Source organism: Pollicipes pollicipes, unplaced genomic scaffold, assembly GCF_011947565.3.
Source record: "Pollicipes pollicipes isolate AB1234 unplaced genomic scaffold, Ppol_2.1 Scaffold_4295;HRSCAF=5057_pilon_pilon_pilon, whole genome shotgun sequence".
NCBI lineage: Eukaryota > Metazoa > Arthropoda > Thecostraca > Pollicipedomorpha > Pollicipedidae > Pollicipes > Pollicipes pollicipes.
This window is the reverse complement of record NW_023596461.1, coordinates 21,997,967-22,021,569: the sequence shown is the minus strand read 5'-3', so window position 1 is coordinate 22,021,569 and position 23,603 is coordinate 21,997,967. Positions and strand designations below refer to the sequence as shown.

At 54.9% G+C, this 23,603-nt stretch overlaps 1 protein-coding gene and 1 long non-coding RNA gene across 2 annotated transcripts; one reads left to right on the top strand and one right to left on the bottom strand.

Annotated features, from left to right (window-relative positions):
• The first annotated feature begins 1,483 nt into the window (after positions 1-1,483).
• Positions 1,484-14,806, top strand: LOC119097303 (uncharacterized). Its single transcript, XM_037220351.1, has 7 exons — positions 1,484-1,552; positions 3,008-3,082; positions 8,383-8,562; positions 8,912-9,026; positions 12,069-12,191; positions 12,649-13,070; positions 13,314-14,806. Exons 1-7 carry the CDS (start codon positions 1,484-1,486, stop codon positions 13,998-14,000), a joined length of 1,671 nt encoding a protein of 556 aa, XP_037076246.1. The 3' UTR covers positions 14,001-14,806.
• A 1,019-nt stretch (positions 14,807-15,825) lies between these two features.
• On the bottom strand, positions 15,826-22,256 carry LOC119096547 (uncharacterized). The gene is made up of 3 exons (XR_005094070.1): positions 22,204-22,256; positions 20,918-21,009; positions 15,826-16,355 (listed from the first exon to the last, which is right to left on the bottom strand). It is a non-coding gene; the product is annotated as an uncharacterized LOC119096547 (long non-coding RNA).
• Positions 22,257-23,603: the final 1,347 nt, after the last annotated feature.

Here is a 23,603-nt window from a genome sequence, read left to right as displayed (position 1 = left end):
GCCACGCGCGCCGTCGCCGCCCTGCCCCGACAGGTGCGGCGGCCCGCTGCGTGGCGCCGCTGACCCACTTGTGTAAGTGGACGAACGGACGCCGTCCGCCGGCGATCGCGTAATAGGACAGCGGCTTATAAGCTCAAATTTCGGCGGCGCGATCCCATGCGTAATGCGTCGATGCTGCGGAACCGCTCAGAGTGCCGTGTCGTTGGCAGTCGGGGCGCGCGGCGCCGTGTGTGAACGCGCGAGCGTAGGCGCCGGCTCGCCCCGGCCCGCGCCGTTCGAGCCGCGGCGACGTCGTGTGCTCCGAACGACTGGACCGTGAAAGGCGATCCGGCTCTGTAACGGACCGCCACCGGACCAGAGCACCGCCTGGAAACGTCACGGTTGTGGCGTCTGGGCCCTGACCGGCGTCAGGTGTGGCAGAGCCGTGCTCAAGAAGGCAGTGCCGGACCAGAGCACCGCCTGGAAACGTCACGGTTGTGGCGTCTGGGCCCTGACCGGCGTTAGTTGTGGCAGAGTCGTGCTCAGGAAGGCGGTGGCGCATGCGCGGGAGGGGCGGGGAGGTCGTATTCAGGGGTGCCGACCCGCAAACCTGGGCACTCCGATACCAGCCAGGGGGCCCTGCACGCCAACCGGGGGCCTTCTGAGTGATATGGGCCTATATGTCGGGTCAGGCGACACCAGTACTGCACAGTCGTTCCGTGTCGGGTAGGGGCGTGAGGGCCCACTTCCCAAGCGGTGACAGGGCTGAGGCCGACGATTTACACTGGTCGGGCCCTGTATCTGTTAGGGGCCCAAGGCGCCTAACGGGGGGCTCTGTGTTGAGCTCCTTGTCCCCATTGGATGGCTGAAGGGCCCGAACGGCTGGCTGTATGTCAAATTGAGGACCCTGTCGTACGACTGTAATATCGAATGTCAGTTAAAGGGTCTTATGCACCGATTGAGACCCCCGAAACAGTGCGTTCCTCTATTTCAACCAGAGTCACCAACACCGAACAGTCTTCTCTGTGTCGGTCTGAGATCTGGGGGTCCATTTCCCAAGCATGGACAACGACGGGCCCACAATTTTCCAAGGCTCTAGCAGCGCCGCTGCAGGAAGAGAGGGGCTTGCCCGGGAGCTGTGTGCCCTGCGTGAGCCTGTGTTGCGAGTATTGAGACTGAGTAGGGATCAGGCAATGATAAGGCGATATAGATAATTACGCAATGAACCCAATGATGCGATGGCAATGATCATTTCCAAGCAATAAAATGTGCATCATCTTCTGTAAACCATTTACGTTTGATTCGACTCCACAGCGGTCGGAAAAGCCAGCTTAATCCCATGCGCGAGCAGTGACTCTCTGGCTCTCTGACGTGCTCCTTCTGACCTCGCTGCTCAGACTCGTCCTGTCAGCGATATTTGCATACGAGCCCCACAGGACCAGGAAGCCGCCGCGTCGGGACAGGCCCGTGGCAGACGACACGCACGCGCGTGCGCTGAAGAGTAATGGCGCGTCAAATAGTACTGTTATGCGGCGATTCCTCCAGCGTCTCCGAGGCCCTGATGGACCGCAGCGTAATGAGGGATTCACGGGATGGCTGTATCGCCAGATCGCACGCAAGCGCGTCTCTTTCAATGGGAGAAGCCATTACGGCGTTCAGTGGTAATGAGTGAGGTTTTGAATGGCCCCAGATATCAATGGTAATAAATTTGTTCCGCCTCAGATTCGGCGTAGATTACACGGTAGCAGGGTCGTCCCGGGTTTGAGTGATGGTATGTGGACGCACTAAAGGCGGTGGCAGACACCATTTCGTGAGCATCAGATGCGCCCGACATCGTGCCCGAATATAGGAAACAACGATGACGGACCGGAGCACGACAGTCTCCCTAGCCTGCTGGCGGACCTGTCAGACATTGGTCTGGCGTCTATGGCCTCCGATGACGCCGCAAAATTAAGTGTTAAAATTCATCGGAAGTCAATATCATTGTATACGCCTTTTATGTTGGGAGATCGTTGTGAAGCTCACTGCATCATCGTTACGAAGTTTGAGCTCTCTGGCGTCCGTTTACTTTGCACACGGTGGACGGAGGAAAAGAGGCATCCCAATGCTGCTGAATTGAGAATTACGCTCTTCCTGTGTCATGCTATTAATACAGCATGGAAAAAACTTAAAATATCAGATGCTTGCCTCGCGTAAACGTGTGACAAGAGGTGGAGGCGTTTAGCCTTATCGCTAACCACACTTCTGTTCGATCCTAACAATGGACCAACAATATTTGGTACAACAATATATCCTAGCAAGCACGAACAGATTTATCAATAAATTTTTAAGCGTACAACTCATTCAATAAATAAGAACTCTTTTATTCATAACACTTTTCGCGGCATTACCGCGTTCACAGTTTATTGCGAAATGGTTATGTGCGTGTTTTTCGTGTAAGGTTCGGGGTACAGCGCCATGGCGCTTGAAAGGCTGATCCCTCGGAAATCTAGAGGCTAAGGTAACGCTAGAAATCAAAGGCAGATGGCTTACTTAACCAGCATTACAAGTGTCAGCACTTCATTGCACTCCATCAGCACTCGCCGAGTTGGATGCATTCTCCTGCCGCCGTGGCGAACACGAAGTGCACTGCCACGTGCTGCCTGCTCTGCTCCCCTCCTGACCCTCCCTGTGACCGGCAGATGTGCTGCTGCCACTTGCTCCCCTGCCTACCCCGCTCCCTCTAACCTGCGCTGTGACCGGCCATTGTCACTTGCTCCCTGCCTACCCCGCTCCCCTCTAACCTGCGCTGTGACCGACAGGTGCGCTGCCACTTGCTCCCTGCCTACCCCACTCCCTCTAACCTGCGCTGTGGACCGGCATGTGCGCTATCACTCGCTGCCCTCCCTACCCCGCTCCCTCTAACCCTTGCTGTGACCGGCAGATGTGCTACTGCCACGTGCTGCCCGCCGCGCCCCGCTCCCTCTGACCCGCGCTGTCACTTACTGCCTGCCTGTCCCGCCACTCTAACCCGCGCTGTCACCGGCAGGTCTGCACCGCCCAGTACAACGCCCCGGTCAGCCGACCCAGCAACATGCCTGAGATCTCCAACCTCGAGGTCATGGTGCGGCAAAGGACCACATGACCGTGCAGCTGGGCTTCGCAGGACCGTTCCAGTGGGTGCACCGCTCCGAGTCGCCGGGCGACCCGGCGCCGGCTGCGCACACACGCACCACCGACGCTGTGTGCCCAGCAACACGCTGTTGTAGTGCTCCGCCTGTCGTTGGAGTTGATAAACTGGTGATCAGATAGGGCTGATGATAACCGTTTGCATGACACGACTAATCCGGTCAGGGTGGTTTGGTAAAGATGGATTGCTCCTCTTTCTTATGTGCTTGAGTTCAATGAGCGTTTGTGGTTTTAATCCAGGTCGTGACTGCCTGCAGGCGAGGGAACGTGTATTTATTAGGACAGATGCATACCTTGGGCTTACGCTGTGAGATGTTCTTTGATAATTGGAGCTAATAATATACAACAAACATGACTGCAGTGGTGCAACACCGAGACCGTATCCAACACCGAATCTGAGGGAAAATGTGTAGCAATGTGCCAATGAACTTCCAAATTAACCTTGGACGTAAATTCTTGAGTTTTCTCCGTTCTAACCAGCGTTGCCCTTTTGAAGTTGGTTTGGTCATCAGGTCTGGTTTGGGGGTTTTGAGCACTTGACTCATCTAAAAAGCGTCCACAATTTATCAGCTATCACCTCCAATCTTTGTTTTAAATGCGACACCAATAAATGCAATGGGCTCAGACAGTGCAGAAAAAGTGACACCAGCTGTTCACTACCGTTTTAATTGAATACGTGAGAAATAGAAACTTTGTCACCATCTGCTGTTGACACCCTGTAATCTCACACAATCCATTTCCAAACTAGCTGGCATTTTTCACTCGTACGAGATCCTTCATTTAGATCCGAGCGCACATTCGAGTGCACACCCATGATCGACAGTCTACCTACTGGCACAATGCTGCGATTCACAACCCCCACTCCAGCTGGAAAGCGCGCCCCCAGCCCCGCGCAGCTCCACCCTCTACAGCAGCGTGGGCGTCCTCTCGACGGCGCGCGCCGCCCGCGGCCGCGGCCCGCCCCAGCACTGACCCGGCCCGTGGTCGGAAGCCGGCGGCGCAGGCGCCGGCGCGCCATGCCAATCACGTATTCGGCGGCCGTTAGCGGCACTTTACGGCGACGCCTGCGGGGGACAGCCGATCGCGGCCCGGCCGGGCGGCGGCCGGCTCCCGCTGGCGCGCCGGAACGGTCCGGCCGACGCAGTCCGGTGACGGTCGCGTCGGTCGCACGTTATACATCTCTGTTGCGAGCCGCCGGCGCGGTTATTGTGATTTGTGGGCCGGCTCCATTTTTGTTTACCGCAAATGGAGGTGCGGCCGGCCGGTTGGGAGCGGGCGGGGTTGGGCGGTGTGGCTGGGCACGGAGCGCTGAGTGGGGGTGCATGCAGACCGCCTGTCCACGCCAAACTGGCGCGTGTTAGACGCAGAAGGGTGCTTAGTACCCGTTTATGTGATCTGCGGATCATGCAGGGAGGCAAATGGCCGCGCTCCGCATAATTGTAATTTAAACGTAAAATGCGTGATGATTCAGCGTGCTCTACCGTTATAACGGCGTCGTTTCCCCGTTGTTAAGTGCCACGGCAGCACGTGTTGCTCGCGCATTCAGAGTTTGCACGCTCCGTTTGCCCGGATTGGGTGGGTGACTGCTGGGAACAGTGTCAGACGGCCGGACGAGCGCCGCCGCAGCGTCTAGGCTACGCCGTCAGAAGTCCTCAAGAAAGTCGGCGGTGACACGAGCCACGACCGTCAATGGCCTGGTGCGTAGGAGCGTGCTGACCACTGGGTCATTTTGTGGCAGAGGGAGCAGCGGTCCGAAACACGGAAGCGTCTTCCGTTTATGGAAGCCATCACATTCCGACGGCCGAGGGCGTCCATCAGTCACCTACGACTGATGCTTCGCCCTCAAATGGTCGACTGGGGTCTGTGAATGGATCCAGACACCCGCACGCAGGCCTACAACAGAGACGCACGGCTGTGAGGGGGCGTCGTCACCAACTCTGCACCAACGCATGTGAAGACGAACATCTGCAGATTGACGGGCTCAGGTGGCGTGCGGGACACCGGCGAGCACATCTACACACGAGCAGATCGGTAACAAAACGCTCACCCGGAGCCTACGCCATCATCACCAGCTTCGGAAGCACTTCTAATGCCCAAGACAAACTGACAAAGACCACAAACGAACCACTGGCAGCACTTGCAAACGCGCCGTGAGCGCTCCCGTGCACCACCAACGCCAGCAGGTGGGGACGACGCAGCCGTACCGCGCTATCCTTCGGTGAAGACGGCCAGGACGCGTCCCATCTCCGGTGCAGGTCCGGCTGGCTCTGACCGGCGGCACGTTAGCGGCCCGCGCCGGCGGAGCGCGGCCGGCTCCGCCGAGGTTGGCCGGCCGTCCTGACGCCGTGGGCGGCGCGCACCGACCCTCGCCGGCGGCACACGGCCAGCCCCGCTGACGTGGGCCGGCCGTCCCGACGCCGTCGGCGCCGTGCATGTCTGCATAGCCAACAATGGGTCACTGGGTGTGGGTCTCAGTGGGCAGTGCACGCTCCAGCGCGCTCGCCGGCGCGGCCCATCGCTGACCCATTTCCGCGCCGGCCGCGGTCCATTAACCGCGTCCCGACTCCGGACCGCGGTCCATTACGGCGGCAGACCGGCGCCCACCGCCGGCCATTGATTGGACCGGTCCGGGTGATGACAGAGGTTCGTTGAGGGGCCGCGTCCGTGTGATCATAGGGGTGCGCCGACGGCCGAGCCCGGGTGCAGAGCGGAATACGTTCGCGAGGCGGGGTGTGGAGCGCCACTTGAGTGCAGACCGACGCGGTGGGGCCTCTTGTTGTGAGGCGAGCCGTGGGATGTTGTCGTCAGGGGTTTAATCACAGGGCTGTCAGGACGCGCCCGGTCCGTGTTGGTGTATGGTGAGCACGACGTGTTCGTTGCACGATGTAAGGAGAATCATTTGGTCCCCACTAGGGATAATCGTGAGTTGTCCCGCGTCGGTTATGTCGATAGTTCTTCATGAAGAGCTGACCCAGCTTCATAGAAGGGTATGGTTCCCAAGTGATCAGTGAGTCATTCACAAGCCAGGACCAGTCTTTTGAGGGCTCTCCACACAGCCGCGGATGTCACTGCTCTGCGCATTGTTCTGTTGTCAGTAGGCGGGCTGAAAAGGAACAGTTTAACAAAAGCTCCGGCCCTTTATAACGATGCCTCTGCTGATACGCCGCCACGGTTCATTCATAAGGTTTTTCGTGGACGACGTCGACATTTCGTTATCAGTGCATGGGCAGAGAGAATCGCACAAAAGAAAGAGGGTGCAGGGACCTTTTTAAGTTGGTTATGACTGTGCATGAACGTAGTTAATCTGAAACATTCACAGGAGGTGGCTGGGCCAATCTCCATCCCACCGCACCCCCACCCCTAGCTCCATTATTTCTAAGCCTGCATATCTCTGAACAACCATCTATCACTCTTTAGCATGATCCAAGAAAGCTAGAACAAAAAACTGATCGTTCGATTGCCCCCATATACCACAGAACTCACGCTTCTTTATAACACCTCCGCCTGAGCCTCTCTAAAACGGCCACGACTTACACTACTCGTGGTGCATACCGTGATGCAGTACGTGATATTCTCCTGGTCGGCCTTGTTGTCTCAGTTTATCACCGCATCAGTGCCGGCGCCGGTACACCTAGCATGAATCGTGTCAGCGATGCCTATCTCGGCCGTCTCCGCCACCCACCGCGCCATGCTGGCCGCCGTTACGACGCCGTACGTCTTGTCGCGGCCGTGTCTGTTTGCCAAACCGGCGACGTTAGTCGCGGTGTGGCTGGCGGTGGCGGCGCGCGCCGCGAGGCGTCCGTCGACAGCGCGCGGCGTGCGAACGCGGCTGGTACGGCGGGCGTGTCGACCGGGCGACCACATCGTGCAGCCACCGTCAGCTGCAGACCGCGCTGCCACCCCAGTGGCCGTGTCCGCCCTCGGTCCCGGCCGAGCCGAGCTCCGGCCGGCCGGGCTCCCGCTCGTGCCGCGTGCCGCTGACCTGGTGCCGGCGAGCGTCGGAGCGGCGCCGCTGACCCCGTGCCGGCGCGGGTCGCCCAGATCGGACCCATCGTCGGCGTCACAGCTGAGTGCCGCTCGGCCGGACCGGTTCGGCGGCTCGTGCGGCGCGCTGTCCGGCGGCGGCCGACGGCACCGTCAGTCAGTTTTTTACGGCAGATGGCCGGTGGCGGGCGGCAGTGCATGGGCCGGGCCGGTTCCGTTGTTGGCGCTGGCGCTTCCGGGGGGGGGGGGGGCCTAGTGTTGCTGTCGCTGCCGTCAGCGGTGCTGGTGCTCACACCAGCGGTGGTGCGGCGCTGGAAGTCCGGCGTTGCGGCCGCGGCGGCGGAGTGTTGGTGGACGGGGCCGTCTGCGCGCCAGATGCTCGGAATTTGGATTTGTGTCCTCGGTCACCAACAGATGCAGCAGATGGCTGTAGCGTCGTAACGGAAGCCGTCAGAAGCGAGAGGCAGAACGGGGAATGTGATGGAGAGGGTGGGAAACAAAGGTTTATGAGCCAGCCTGAAAATATGGCTGATTGGATGCACCTGACGCATGCTTCTTCAAATTCCGCGCATCTAGATTCCGCGAACCGGCCATCGCACAGCGCGTCTCGTCCCACACCGCCGGCACCTCCTGGGCCCGGCTCGCCAGTCGCCACTCCTCAGCCCTTCCTCCAGTCCCAGCCCCGGCAGCGACATTCTTTAAACATCACAGCTGACCTCAGCGGAGCGATCCGTTCACGGGCCGGTGATTGGCGCGCGGCGCCCGGAGCCAGAGCCGTCCGGTCTGTCGCCCAGAGCCAGAGCCGCCCGGTCTGCCGCCGAGCGACACAAGCCGGCCGCCGAACCCATTGATAACACGTCGGCTGGCGCGCCTAATTACCGTCAGAGTTATGATAATCGTGCGGCCATCTGGCACGTCGACAGCGCATGCGCCGCGGCGTGATGAGTGCAGTCAGCACGAGACGAGCAGAGCACACGTGACCAGACCGTCTGGAAGCACGTGTGCTCGCAGACAGGTGTCGTCGGGCCGGCTGTGCTCGATGGTGCCGTCTGTGGGAACGTGCTTGGCTTCTTGCTGGTGCGCGCGAAGGGTTCATGAACATCGTGAATGCGGCATGGTCGATTGTGTCCCCGCTAAAGGAGTGAATTGAGGATAAAAACGGTGCTTGTCCTGAAAACGTGAAAGGCATGAGAAGGCCCGTTTTTGTCAGAGATTTTGCACGATGCGTGACCCTTTTTATGCCTTTTACAGGGACTGGTATTCTCCAAGGGGCAGTTCAACAGTCAAAACTGCGTGTACGTCAAACCTTACACGGGTCTCGGAGCGTACACCTTCGATATCTACTACAACAAGTGCGGGACCAAGCCCGACCTGAACGGCAAGTTCTACGAGAACACTATCATTGTCCAGTACGACAATGAACTCATCGAGGTAAGAGTCATGCTATTGAAATCGCCAAGCAGGGCCGAACATTTTCACGACAGTGCCCGTTCTTGTCACCGTTTTTGTCGACGGTGTGGAAAAATCCGGCACCGCACAGAAGTCATGTTGTGTGACTCTAATTGAGGACGACCATGCCTCTTCTTTAGCTTGTCGTGCCGTTATAATTGCTCACTATCATGTAAATGCAGTCATGCAGTATCTCAATCTGAGCTGTGATTATCTTTGATAAAATTCGCTTTAATCACTATGTGCGGCGCACAAACTGATCAAGCCTTTGGCACTGCCCATCGATTTCTGCGAACGCTTGAAGTGAACCGCTATGTAATTTCCTGTTTAGGTCTGGGACGAAGCTAAACGTCTGCGCTGCGAGTGGTACAATGATTATGAGAAGACGGCGACCAAACCCCCGGTGGTGATCGCCGACCTGGAGGTCATAGAGCTCAACTTCAGAGGTCAGTGTGCAGCCTTCGTAGTGGGCCCTCAGCGGTAATCGAATTAAATTCCCTCGGGTTCAACGATCATAAAGTGCAGGTCGGGCCGACTTGGCTTCAAGGCTGCACAGGGACGCGCTGGTGCTAGCACCACCTCGTCGCCTGCAGTCCCAGATCCTGCACCCTTGCCGCGGCGGGTGACGCTGGCTCGTCGCCTCGGGCAGCCGCCGGCCTGTAAACCATACGGCGCGCGGTGCCGCCTGGTGCTGAACCCGCGACCGCTAGCTCCCGATTCCATCTCCACGCCCCAGTGGCGGGCCCGCCTCCGTCTCGTGTCCCTCGTCCATCACCGTCCCCAGTCGCGGCCGACTACATTAGTTCTGTCGACCCCACGAACACGCCCGCGTTCGACGCTGATAGTCTAATTACGCAAGGGCACCCAACGCCGGCTCCGCACACCCGCCTCCCACAAGTGACAAGCCGGCAAACCAGCAGATGTAAGTCTGCCTCTAACGGATTCCTGTTCTCGTCGTAAGCTCTGAATTTATTAAAATTCTTCGACATTCATAGCCCGTGATTACCACCGCGTTAAATTCAATTGGCGGGCGCGCGCGCCGGCGCCGGTCGTGGCGCCTGTCTAATGAATGGGAGCGCGCGGTGCGGCCGGTGGTCGCCGTGTCCGTCAGATGGCGCTCGCCCCAGCCCGGCGTCCGTCGCCCGGTCCGTTAAGACGCCAGCCCGTTGCGACAGATAACGCGAGGCTCGTCGGCTGCGCCCTCGCAGGCACGCACGCGCACGCACGCGCAGATAACGCGAGTCTCGTCGGTTGCGCTCCTGTAGGCGCGCAGACACACACGCACGCAGAGGCGCGCCCCCACCCGCCACAAAAGCCAGGCGATTCCCTCTCGGTAGCTCAAGGGGCGTCGGTGATAGGCTGATGTACGGTCCAGGGGGGGGGGGGGGGAGGGGGCCAACGCTCGATGGAGGAGGGTCCGTCTATGGGAGCCTCACTGAGCGCTCGCGACACTTCTCACTGCTGGCCGCGGTCGTGCTGGCCGTTCTCCGTGCCCGACGCCTTCCTGCTCCTCCGCGCCCGATGCACTCCTGTCTGGACGCTGCTCCTCTGCGCCCGACGAGCTCATGTCTGGACGTCGCTCCCTGCCGAGCTCCTGTCTGGACGCTGCTCCCTGCCGAGTTCCCGTCTGAACGCTGCTCCTCCGTGCTCAACGCACTCGTGTCCGGACGCTGCTCCCTGCTGAGCTCCTGCTCGACCGCCTCTAAAGTGCAGCCGTCACGCCCCACTGCCCCAGCTCGAGTCCACGCGGTCCGCCGGTGCGGCTGTCTGTCGGACCCAGAGACTTCAAACCGCCTCGTCGAGGGGTGGCGCGAGAGTAAGCATGCTTTCCATCAAGCCGCCAGGATACCCATATTACGGACCTTCTTTACGCCATCAAAATCAAGTGCGTCGCGTTTGATGTCATGATGGGAGGTCGGAATCACACGTGGCCGAACTAACAGAGCGTAAAATCGCAGTTAAAACGCATGGCTTTCTACTTGTGATCCCGCACGTTGACGGAGGTCAGTCAGGCTGCACTTCCGTTCCCCGCGCCCGGCCAGCGTCATCACTCTCGTGTGTGTTGGTTGGCGGACCAATGGCGGCTCGTTTTGGGGCGCCCGCCGTCATCCATCTTCCGCTCGACTTCCTGATTTATTTCGGGGGCAGAGTTCGCCGCCGTCGAGTATGGCGCACCGCCGGTGCTTGGCTTCCATCCCTTCTGAATGGGCCGTCAGTGGTACCGTAGTGCCGCCGTCGCTACAGAGGTACCCAGATTGGGCAATGTAGTTAGCTAAATATTTTGGTCGGCAAGGTTATTCCAATCTTGTTGAAGTCCACGGAAGAGAAACATACTTTCTGAGCGTTAATTCGTGTTCGCTCTGATGCTTGTTCGTCGTCGGGTCCCTTCATCTTACCCCTCTGCTCCACTCCGGTACTAGTGGGCCAGTGGACTCCTGAGACCTAGACCTGTGATGTCATGAAGGTTGGTCCGCAACGCTCGTTCCCTGGGCGATTGTGGCGACTTTGTATGTAAATCTAGGGCATGCAGAGCTTTAATAAAGATGCCGAGCAAAACGATTCTGTGTATCCTGTTCGGCAAGGAGCGAGTACGTCGGAAATGGAAGGTGTCGGGACCCATAGTTGTGGCTCATTTTGATGACTTGCCTTCTTGCCGGTAAAGGATAGCAAACATATAAAGAGCATTTCACCATCACCTCGCTTCCTTAAGTGATAAATCACAGAAGAGATACTTTAGAGTCCTTACGTTTTAAGTCCAAGCGCATTGCAACGTCACTTGGCTTTCGTAATGCAAATCTCACGATGTCGCAGTAGTCGACCTCAACCTGCCAGTCCGTCCATTTCCTGCTCGGCGTGTGTGCTACTTTGAGCATGAGCGTATTGTGCACTGCGTTCGCTTCAGGGAAGACCATTAGGTGGTGTACTCCATTCGGTGTCCAAGCCCATCCAAGTTAACGGCTTTCTGACTTATATACACCCTGCGCCCGTGCTATTGGATCCATAGAAAGGATAGAAAGGATATAGATGTACCCATAGAAAGGATATAGATGATGATAATAGATGTAATTCAGAGACCAATAGTTAGTGACCAAGTAGACTATCACTGTTATTCACGTGCTGCCTAAGTCGCCTTGTCTACTGTGGCTGTTCCCTCTCCGTTTGGTTTGTTTGCTTTCCTGGGCATGCTGGCGGTCCCTAGGTAGTTATTTCACGCAGGTCGAAAGCCTGGCAGCCAGGAGAAAACTCGAGAGAAGACCACCTTGTGCTTCCTCTAATACGACCCCTCGTGGTGCAAGCTGACGATCAGCAGTTGCTGTAGCGATCGCGCGTGGATTCCATTTACTCGGACATCTAGTCGTGAAGGTGGAGAAGAAGCCCAAATATGTTTGCAATGACTTACACGCTATATAAGGCTACTGCTTCTATCTGCGTGGAGGGCACAGTGTCGTTCTGCGCGTGACTCACCGTGACGTTGGCACCTTTTCCAGGAGACAATGTGGATTGCTGGATGGAGATTCAGGACGGCAAGGGTCCGTGGGCCAGTCCAGTGACCGGCATTGTGCCGCTGGGATCCACGCTGACCATGGTTGTGGCCATCAACGACCCCAACGGTGAGTGAGGGAGGAAGCGGCGGCCTAAACAGACTATCGTGCGCATGAGTACGCCGAGGCCGATCAAGGATCAACAGCCCTGGTTATTCATTCCCGTTTAAGGGCTTTTTAATGTTCGGTACTGGTGGCAAGTGGTTATCATGCTTAATTAATGGAGCTGGCACGCACTTCGCGACCTAGGGGGCCGTGATCCTATTGGGTTTATTTCAATGGCGTGCAATAAACGAAACATTTAAAACTGCAGTAAAATCAACGGCATGGTTAAAGGTAAGTGGGTCCACAGTGATTAGATCCAAATGCCTCGTACTGGAGCAGCCTACGCTTTAAAGCAGCACAATCAAGAGGAGGCTTGCCTCCGACATTTGCAGACGTAGATTGGCTTCAGCAGCCGTTGTGTAGATATGCAATCGCTGTTGGTGGTTAATCCTGTGCGGCTAACCCTAGCATTTGCCTTCAGCCGAGTTCGACATGCGGGTGAAGGAGTGCGAGGCGTCGGATGGCAAGGGCCGGCCCATCTACCTCTCCGACCAGGACGGCTGCGTGCTGCGGCCCAAGATGATCAGCAAGTTCATGAAGCTGCGCAGCAACGACGGCCGCTCCACCGTCATCACCTACGCCCACTTCCACGCCTTCAAGTTCCCCGACAGCATGTACGTGCACCTCAAGTGCAAGGTGGAGATCTGCCGGTACGGCTGTCCCGACCATTGTCAGAAGGCCGTGGCCGGCGGCTACGCGTCACCTAGCGCGCCGCTGGTCGCCGCCGGCTCCAACTACGACCCGGTCGTCTCCAACTCGGTGGAGGAGTCGCAGCCGGCGGCCGAGCCGCGCAAGCCGGTGGTGGTGCAGGCCAAGCTGGAGGAGGAGTACCAGGCGGCGCCGGCGCCGGCACCGGCACCGGCACCGGCGTCCGAGCACTTGCAGACCGCGCCCGCCGACGCCGACGCTTACGCCCCGGCGCGGCCCCAGGCGGTCGTGGCCGTGCCGAAACTGAAACCGAAGCGGAAGCTGAAGCCGAAGCCGGTGCCGGGCGGGTTCCGCGGCCCAGCGCGCCGCCGCCAGCCGCCGCTGCGGCGCCGGCCCGGCCGCCGGCCGCTCCACCAGCGCGTGGACCTGGTGCGGCCCGGCGGCGGCGGCCACACCATCCGCGGCATCCCACTGCCGCTGCCGCCGCGCGACGGCATCAACCGCATGGACATGCCGGCCGACCTGCCGCCGCTGCCGGCGCATTACCAGCCGGTGCTGATCGCACCAAGCACGCATGATGTCATCGGCAAGCCGCAGGCGATCCCGGTGCCGTTCAACACGGACGGTCGACACGCGGAGGCGGCGTCGCGCTCTGCCGCGGCCGACACGCCGGCCGAGGCCGTGCGAACCTCTGACGCCGGCCTGGGCGGCGTCGACCGCTCCGAGTTCCCCTGGGGACCGCGCAAGCTCAAGATCCGGCGACGCCGCTTCGTGGTCGACGAGCCGGCGGCCAAGTCGGCCGACATCGGCGTCGCCTCCACGCTCGAGGTCATCTCGGAGAATGACCTGCAGTTTGAGCCGACCTACGAGGACAACCAACGCGTGACCATCTTCCAGGGCCAGATCCGGGACGACATCGTGTACGGCATCTGTCTGCCGGCAGCCGGCTTCTCGGCACTGTTCGTGCTGCTAGCCATGTGCGCAGTCATCTCGGTGCTGGTGGCCGGCTTCCTTTGCCACCACAGGCAGGTGCAGAAGGACTCGAGTCGGCAGCCGGCAGCCGTGCCGCTGCGCGACTGGAACATGGTGGGCTTCATCCGACAACGGTTCCAGCCGGCGCACTGAGCCGGCCGTGCGCTCAAGCGAGCTGTCCTGCCGCACCCAGCCGTCCGTCACGTGACTCCGTCGGTGGCAGAGGCCGGCCGTGGCAGTGACCCCCCATCGGCGGCGGCTCCGGCCTAGAAGCGGCGCTGGTCCTCTCGCCTTTCGAGCATGCAACGCTGTCGTCCGGCGCAGTTGCTTTCAGGGGTGGTCCGTCCAGATACGGCGCTCTCCAGCGGCCGGGCCGCCCCGACGCGGTGACCTGACGTGTCGGGGCGGGGACGCTGGGGCGACTGACACGTGAGACGAAGACCGACGTCAAAATTACGCCCAGGAGCAGCGCAGCCGTAAAGACTGGCAGAGCCACCGGGCAACTGACGGGAGTGACTGGTTGAGGCATCGGCCAGCTGACATCAGTGACGCGGAGACGGACTCATTGCTCACTCGCTGATTGGCTGAGACAAGTGCAGTCCGCTTGTCTCAGCCAATCAACACCTGGAAGGCTCAGGTGATGTCCACCGTTAGCGACATTACTTCAAGATGCCTTTTGGGAGGATGACACGGTTAGGTTTGATCATTATGAAACGCCCTGAGACGTGAGTGAGTGGGACAGCACAGACGCAGAAGAATGGTGCACGTGGACGAATTCATTTGCTCCTTGGCTTTGCCTGCAATGCTTGCACTTCCGGGATCGTTTACATAATATTCTCGATGAATAACCCATGAGAACAGATTTAGTCCTGTGACTATTGCATGATAAATCTGAGCACAGGATTAGGTACTATGCTGTCTATCAAGTTTTGTAACGACCAGTTAGGTATAATGGCGCATTCAAGTCTTGGAGTGTTTAATGCTGACATTTTCATTTTAGCTGACATTTGACGAATGCTTGATATGTATGCCTGTTGTTTATTAAGTGGGCGCGTTTCATTAAGTCAGGTGCACTGCGACCGACGTGCACTCGAAGAGCTGCAGATTCAAAATGGCGAACGTGCACCTGACGTAGCGCGTTCGGGATCGTGCAGTGACAGTACTCTGATTTTTTGCTCAATTTGACACTTCACACAGGTGTCAGACTATGAAGCAACGTGTAATTTATAGACACCGATTGTAGGCATTACCAGCACACTAACAAAATAACCAGCTTGTCTGTGTTATGCAATTTGTTATGTTTCTAAGCTCTTTTGTTTTTGGCCTGTTGTTCTCCGTTATATTCAGGCTTACAAACATATTGTCACGACAAACATTAGGTATATTATGTTTACTGTTTTTTTGGTGTCCTAATGTTGTATGTCTTCTCTTATTTATTAAACTATTTATGATTGAGTAATAAATAAACGATGACTTCGTTGCTGTTCTTTGTGCCCACCGCTTCCTGGCAGCACAGGGGCAGTATGATCATTTACGTCGCTAGTTTATTCTAGATCATTCCAGGTGTCTATTTCCCACATAGCACGGCTGAGCTCAGTAACGCATGCTCTTTCACAAAACTGCTCCATTGACGATGTTTGGCCATGACACTGGACGCAGATAGCCCAGACATACAGCAGGTGCGGTGGGTGCGCAGCCGGCCTTAATTTTCTTGGACTTTCCCATTGGTGTAGATGTGGCGACACACAATGCATCCCTCCGTCTTAGTCCGTGCGCCCATAAGCTTGAATCGGTCGCCCCTTTCATTCGGCCTAGGCCGGGCAGTTTGCACTGGCTTTGGTTCCCAACAGCGGAGGCGGCGCCGAAGCCTGTGGACACTGCATGAGTCGACCAGTAACCCGAAGGCCCAGCCGTGGCGTGGCCTAAGGGACCGAGGTCTTCGGACCGCCACCAGTCTGCTTAAGTATCGGCAAACCAAGCTTGTCAAACAAACATAGCTGCAAATTTATTTTCAAGACTGATATAAATACGACGTCATCTATTTGCGCTGAAACCGCCTCACTGTTGCCAGTACGGATGCGGGCACGTTATTGTATGCTGCACTCAAGGAATACCTTGACGCCCGCCTGATCCTTAGCTGTTTAGACAGCTGTTGAGAGTGAGACTATGCTAACTGTGGTGAGCTTCTGGCTGCGCCTGTTTGCCCTTTTTCTCCGGGTAGCCAGTCATCATATCAACTATGTGGGTCGATAACACCTCCTCCTCCATTTCTATCTGCGCCTGTGTGAGGGGAGGACGCTCGGTACTGCTGCCACCTTTTGGTAATCGTTCGAACAAGAGATTCCATTGTATACCGTTGTCAGCAGCCGATTCTACTTCATCGATCGATGACAAGTTGTCAAGCGTGTCGAATATTGTCTCGTAGCCGCTTGGATAGGCATGGTAGAATGTCTGATTCTCATCTTCCAGTAGGTACAGAAGAGGCTTGGCCATCATCGACGGGAACTCCTGAAACACCGTAACCAGTGTCACCCATGTCATAGTGGAATCAGTATCAACCAGGATCAAAGCAGAAACGACGCACCAAAGCTGCCCACATCACAGCGCTCACTTCGTGGGCAGACATTGAAATCCACCCCACTCGTGTCACCTGCAATGGTGACATGTACTGCCGGAATCAAGTGCTTTGTTAGTCGCATAAACCTAGAAAACCCGATCACGTTTTGGCATAGTTGAGCTACGAAATAAGCCAAGGGCCCGATAAAAAGTGCACACATCCAGGCCAGCACAGCTTCATCCTGAACCATCGCAAATAACAGCAGCAGAGATGGGGCAATGTACGTGGGAGCCAACACGGCCTGACCGCGATCGTGACGCCCGCTGCGGGCCGCGACCAGCCGTGATGGCGACGATACGGCCCGTGACTCTGACATCTGAGTCGTGGGCGGGAGGGCGGCCGGCAGCGACTCTGATGGATCACACGCCCCGCTCTCCGGCGGGCCCCGCCCGTTCACACGGCCGTCGGACACGCCGCGCGGCGGGGGATCGGGCAGGGGTCAGGTGGAGGTCATGCTGCACGGACGGTTGATCAGCCTGCTCGTCATTGCACGCGGTTCGGGCTTTGCAAAGATGATGATGCATGTCGGCCTTCATTGTTGCGTAATGTCAAGGATCTCGCGGGAAAAACTGCTGCTTATGCTTGACCAGACTAGCCTTATGACTTCGTGGAACAAAGGGAGCGAAGCGAATGGGTGACACGCATTTTTTGTTGCCCGGGACGGAAACGAGCCTAGCCACGGGTGGCTTAGGTCAGTCCTGTAACCTTACAGAAGAAAATAGAAGGCATTGCTTCGTGATTTATCATCGTGTCACTTCGCGAGCGTCACTTATTGACCTCCCCGGGCCTTCTGACCTCCGATACGCTGACCCTATCACTGAAAGGTCATAACCTACCGAATTAAAGTAGCAGGTGAGTTGTGGTCCACGCAAAAAAGCTCCAGCCCCAGAGGCGACGCGTTCCGTCCGTGCGTGAGCTGTGATCTAAATGTAGCAAATGTAACGGCAGAGCACCAATCAGACTAAGCTCAAGTGCACAGGGTACAGGCTCAATGGGCAGCGTAGCAAAAGCGACAGCAGCAAAGCAGTTGACAGGAATGGGGAAGGATGGCATCATGATGTCACCAGCGTGCAAATTGTTATCAAATATAAGCTGCCAGCCTGTAAAACCTGTGAACCACGGGTGTCACTCTCTAAGTTCGGTTGAGAGCTCAGCCGAAAAGATTGGCTAGATCTAGCCCCCTCACTTGACTTCTCCCAGATTTCGTTCACTTCAAGCTGTGTGCTCCATGCTGAAGTATAGATGCTTTCCTGTGGAGTATTGACCTCTTATTTCAAGATAATGCGAACTGCATTTCGTGCAAAGCTTGGAATAGGATATAATTTACAGAAAAAAGAATATCAGTCAATCTTAGTAACAGATCAATGATGACTACCGCTGTCATTGATCGCATTGCATAACCACCACAGCCATGATTTTGCGATAAATACACTTGTTACTGTTGGGAAAAACATGCGTTAACTTTCATCCGGGTCACCTTGTGCTTTCAAAAGCTGCCGTATCTTGTAGTCAATTGTTCTTGATCCCAATTCAGGCACTATCCTTTGAAAAATTTCAAACCCTTGCGGACTGGCTACTATATGACAAAAATATTTAGCTACTTGCAGGATATGTAGTACAAAATGAGCATGACGCTTCTATTAATATGTCTAGGTACCTACTACCTAGTATACCAATAGCTAAGACAACTGTTCTGTATTTATTAGGCCCAGTATTCTCTCTTTACTTATATGCAATGATGAAGGTCTGAGGATCATTGGGGAAAACTCAGGTTAGCATTAGAGCACTCAACCCCCCCCCCCCCCTCCCCCCCGCCCCTTCCTATGAAAGTATATAAAGTGACACCCACAGCGTTAACGGTTTGTAAAAAATACATAATCAGATCACAGGAACAAACACCACCGAACCATAATATGGATGACGTCAGGTCTACAACATGCCACTGTGAAAAGACGGCAGGCATTTTCTTTGGTTCAAGAATGATATCCTTCATCCTTGACCAGGGCTGGTCACAGCACGCCTACGTAACAGCGAAGTGGCGGCTCGCCGGTAACCTACGCTCCTCCCACCAGGGTGACGGTCTGGCCCAGGCTCAGATGGAAGATATACCACGGAACTTTACTACAAACCATAGCCGAAATTTGACAAGCCCAATGGCTACTAAAAAGGCAGCACTTAGGTCAAAATGTGGAGAGCTGTGCCGTGTGTCTTCTGATCCCCAGTCGTGTATGTGTAGGCCAGTTAAAATATCCCTTCTATCCCTAAAATATCCCTAAAATATCCCTAAAATATCCCTTCTTTGGCGTGACAGCGGATACCTGGAATGCAGAGTGAGGCCTGCCTCTGGAGACTCACGCTCCCACTTTAACAATGCATCCCATTCGCTAAGAAGTCGTAGAAAAAGGAGCAGTTTTTGGATACGCAAATATCCCGCTTATAGTTGACTTTATGTTATAAGTTGTGCTGCGTGCATGCTTAAGGTGTGCAAGCAGGTGAGTGCTGCCATAGCACCGAGCGGTTTGCACCGCTTGAGAGCAACGTGGACTGGGGGTCCTATTTTAAAGTTTATACTAGTTCGATTAGCCCCGAGATGGTGGTGTGTCCAGCTGGGAATGGGGCTTGCCACATATGTGTCAATCGGCTGAACTAGAAATGTGCACGGAGAACGTAGCATCAGCACAGTTATCTTTAAAACGTCCGCGCACGGACAATGTGTGTAGGAGAAATGAAACGCAGCGCTCGTGACCGGTTTAATATACACTTAAGAAACGCACGTCTACGAAGACCGTACAATCCACCAAACACGTTGAAGGGCTATACACGGCAGTGGATTGCGTTCCTGAAATACTAGCTTTGACGTGTAAATTTTAACGACCGCAAAAGACAACGCGGATTCCAGGATACTAGAACCGCAGCAAATTTGTTACCTTCGTCCGAAGCTGAGCGAACAAACGTCGCCTTGAGACTTGGTTTGATGGAAGGATGCTTACGTTATGTGCACTTACAAAAAGTTAGCTTGTTGAAGTGAACACTGGCGCTCACTGCTGTATTTCTTTTGTTCTATGCCAGGCACGTGTCCAGGGAAAATTTTGGCTTAGCCGGCTTCGCTTCCGACCGCCCTCAGCACGGTACCGCGTATTGTGTGCCGGGGCATGAGGCCTGGATGTCTGGACTGCTTGTATGCTCGTGCGGTATCATGCAAGTGTTAAGTTGGCGGTAAACAATGATCTAACCTTATACTCGGTAATTTATGAAAGCCATATGCCTTAAACCCGGTAACCTAATACTTATGAAATTGGCAACATATTGTCGTCGATTCTCCGTCCCGATCCCGCTGTTAGGTGAAAGCCTACCTCATGAAAACCTCGCGAAAACCTATGAACGTTTGCGGACTGGCTTAGCATTTAAGAAAGCTCGCATGACAGAAATGCATGATGCGGGACATCATGTGATACAAATTTGGCTCTGATGAACAGCAGTTCAGCAAAACCCATTTTAGCTGGGCGATCCCATTAGAGCCGGCGCAGGACCGTGTCTTACCAGACCCAGCGCAGCTTTCGTTCTCGCCAGAGCTAGCACAGAGGCCGGGCTCATCAGAGTCAGTACAGAGGCCGGGCTTACCAGAGCCAGTACAGAGGCCCGGCTCATCAGAGCCAGCTCAGCGGCCGATCCCACCGAGGCTAGCAAGGGGCTGAGGGATTTCAGAGACGCTTGAAACTGTGACTTATCTGTGAAATTTGTTTTCCTCTTGCAAGATATGGATTTGTTACTATTTAAAAGAGCGGGCGCATGGTAATGTGGGCTAGTTTCCTCACTGAGGGGACCCAGCCCAACACCGGCGGGAGGGGGGTGGGGAGTCGGGCCCCCATACGGGTGGAATGGCCCCCGCAACAAGATGCAAAGTTTCCGCCGCGGTACATCAGCTGATGCGTAAGACAGGTGTTAACCAACCGAAGGTGCGAATGTGTTCTCTGACACGTGCACGGTGTGAGGGGATTCCAATCAAGGGGAGTCGCGCGTGGTGGTTCGGTATTTGGTTCGGTATTTCCACGGCAATGTGACAGTCGTGTTGTGAACATTGCGTTTCAAACAGACACAACAACGAAAGAGACGCAAGAACAAGGGGCTATGGGGGAAGAGGGGCTGAGCGATTTCCTGAAAAGTTGCTATTAGCCGTATGGGTGGTAACTGGAAAGAAAGGACAAAAATGGACATCGGCCCTAAGCTTGGGATACCTCCCGGTCCCCACGGATGTATCAAGTACATTTAGCGTTCTCTACATGAGTTGGTAATCCTGCTTGTTTCATCGGAACGCTTGCATGCGTTCGACAATATTGGGTCTCTCTAAAGCTGTGGGGGCCGTCTCTACTTGTAAAGCTGTGTGGAGGCGCGTCTCTGACGACGCGTACATTGCCGCCACCCCCGGCGAAGTATATTCCTCGAAGTGACTTACATGCATATAGATGTGGCGGACGATTTCCTCCTTTTCCTCTGGGGAGTCGTCGGGCCAGGCGTTTTCTACCCACATGTCCATAATGATTTTGTCTGTAAAAATGTCAAAATCAAGTGGTTCTCAAGGGCTTACACCACAGTCAGTTGACATGCATATCTTAGAGCGAGCACAAACGATATCACAAATATTCGCGGTACTATAACGAAATGATTATCCCAAATATTTCCCCTCTTGCTTACGTGTTGCATAAGTACGTGAACGTGTTGCGAAGCGCACATTTGCGAAAGCAACTGTTCCTCTGAAGACAATGCTCCATGAGAGCCGTCTGAGTGTGGTTGAGTGTTTTTTTGTTTTTTTGCACGCTATGGTTTTCAATTCTATGAAGTGCACAGTCGATACATAGGAGGGAGAACGCCTTTTCAGCAACTGTCTCCCAAAAGACTGAGTTCCCTTTTTCCGAAATGGTTTGAAACATTGCTTCCGTCTCTATGGTTATTTAGAGATTCTTAGCAACTTTTAGACTGTGCCGGCCAGAATGAAGGTTATAGAGGTCAAGCTGGTTAATTAATGAAGTTAGTAGTTGAGCTTGTACTTTGAATAAGTCGACGCTGTTTAGTGTTAAAAGTCATCTTCGCGTGGCAGTCAAGACCTGGAAAATTGTAGAAAAGCTAATAATTATGACGTATGGTGAAATGTTGTAGAATGCATTCCTGTAGCAGCGTATTTCGGATTTCACTATTACAATATCGACCACATGTCTATACATATATATATATATATATATATATATATATATATATATATATAAAATAGGTTCTCGCTTATATACATTCGTACGGAGGTGAGTAAAACGCTGATTGCTTCCAAAACCAAAAAGCGTCGAAAATTTAAGGAAAAGCGGGAATCTAGATGTTGATAACTCTATTCTAAACATCGCAAAGATCTCTTGAAGAATGTTCATAGGAACGAAAACAACAATGTTAATGGATGTTTCGAAAATATGTTTTGTTAGGCGTGACGATTACATTGCGCAGTGATTGTTCAGCGTTTGAACGTAAGAATACCAGTGAATGTATTTTAGCGCTTTACTTACTAGAGCAGGGGCGTAGCCAAGGGAGCCCCCCCCCCCCCCCCCGCCCTCCCCCCTCCCTTAGGCCCGGATTCCTCTTTATCATCATAGACGTATCCTGACAGAAAGTCAAAGTTCGGCGCGGTGCGTGCTCCCCGAGCTCCGGGCCCTTTCTTCAAGAAAATACTGGCTGCGCACGTATGCTGAACTCGCTTACAATTTAGGAATAGACCTCGGTACTGGTCCACCAGTCCGTGAACGCTGTCCAGATGTTCTGCTTCGTTGTCTTCGTTGAGTCTGGGAAAGGGTCGCGCAGCTTGTTAAAGGCCTTTGCAGCTGGATTTATCGTATATCTTTGCTGCTGTGAGCACGAATGTAAAGAGGCATTTAGGGAGCAACAAAATACTATCCATCAAACATTTACGGAAGGAAACCAGGTATCAAGGCGACTAAACGAAAGCGAACAAATGATATGATAATAACCAAATGACACGTATATACACCTGTATATGTATATGGGTATAAATATATAAATACATATATGCATATATATATATATATATATATATATATATGTGTGTGTGTGTGTGTGTATATATATACATATATATATATATATATATATATATATATATATATATATATATCGCATGATACTCTTCCAGCGAAGGCACCTGAAAAGTGCCTCGTCATGGTCATTTACTGCAACGGACCATGAATCGGGAAACAATCGAACATAAGTTGCTCAGCTTTCTTCCCTAAATTATGTGCGCAAAAAAAAATGTTCCCGAGGATGGAACATGCCCACGTCCCCGATAAAATTGCAGAAGTTATCCAGGGCTCAGTCCAGCGATGATTCTGCCCCGCTTAGACGGGACAACAACGTCACCAGTCGCAATTCACTGTCTGCTGTAAGGCGCGACTCATTCGTCTGCGTGGCCAGCGCGGGTGCGTACTCAGTGCGAGTCGGAGGTTGATGGCCAGGGCGGTGGCTGCGGCCTGCTGCAGCCTGCCCGACTGCTCGGCCAGCTCCTGCAGCTTCAGCAGCCGCACCCAGGGCAGCAGCACGTCCAGCCGCACCACCTGCAGTCGCTGCTGCAGCGTCGTCTCGAATTCGGCCAACACGGCACCGTGCTCGGTTGCGATGCCCTGCCTGCGCGCCGGGAAGGCTCAGAAACGGACGACGGGCGAGAAACGGCGCAACCTGGGCTACGCGCAGGCGCAACATGCGGTAACGCGCAGGCACAGCTTGCGGCGACGCGCAGGCGCGGGAAGACTCAGTAGCATTATTACAGTATGGCCGATCGCGCGGTGCAAAGACTGAGATGAGATGTGATGGGTATTAGCATTTGTCATCTGTGTCTCAGCTGCGTTTACGAACGCATGGATCTTTACCCCAGGTGCGGTTGGTTGCTGTACATACATTGTACGTGCAACTGCATGATGTCATTCACATCAACATACAGGAGAACGACGGCAACATTTTAGTCAGCGTTTCAATGCCCGATCCAGACACTTTGCGACATCGAAGCAGCCTTATGTCAGTTTACAGAGAAATCAGGCAAAATTGGATGGATGTTTTTTCTATTATTTTCATTTAAATGCATCCTCCAGTCC

Bases quoted from the DNA above. Each gene is read 5' to 3' on its own strand.
- LOC119097303 (XM_037220351.1), top strand. From the start codon at position 1,484: ATGGCGCGTCAAATAGTACTGTTATGCGGCGATTCCTCCAGCGTCTCC. The intron at 1,553-3,007 runs GTAATGAGGGAT...TGTCACCGGCAG, and splicing joins AGGCCCTGATGGACCGCAGC to GTCTGCACCGCCCAGTACAA. The intron at 8,563-8,911 runs GTAAGAGTCATG...TTTCCTGTTTAG, and splicing joins ACGACAATGAACTCATCGAG to GTCTGGGACGAAGCTAAACG.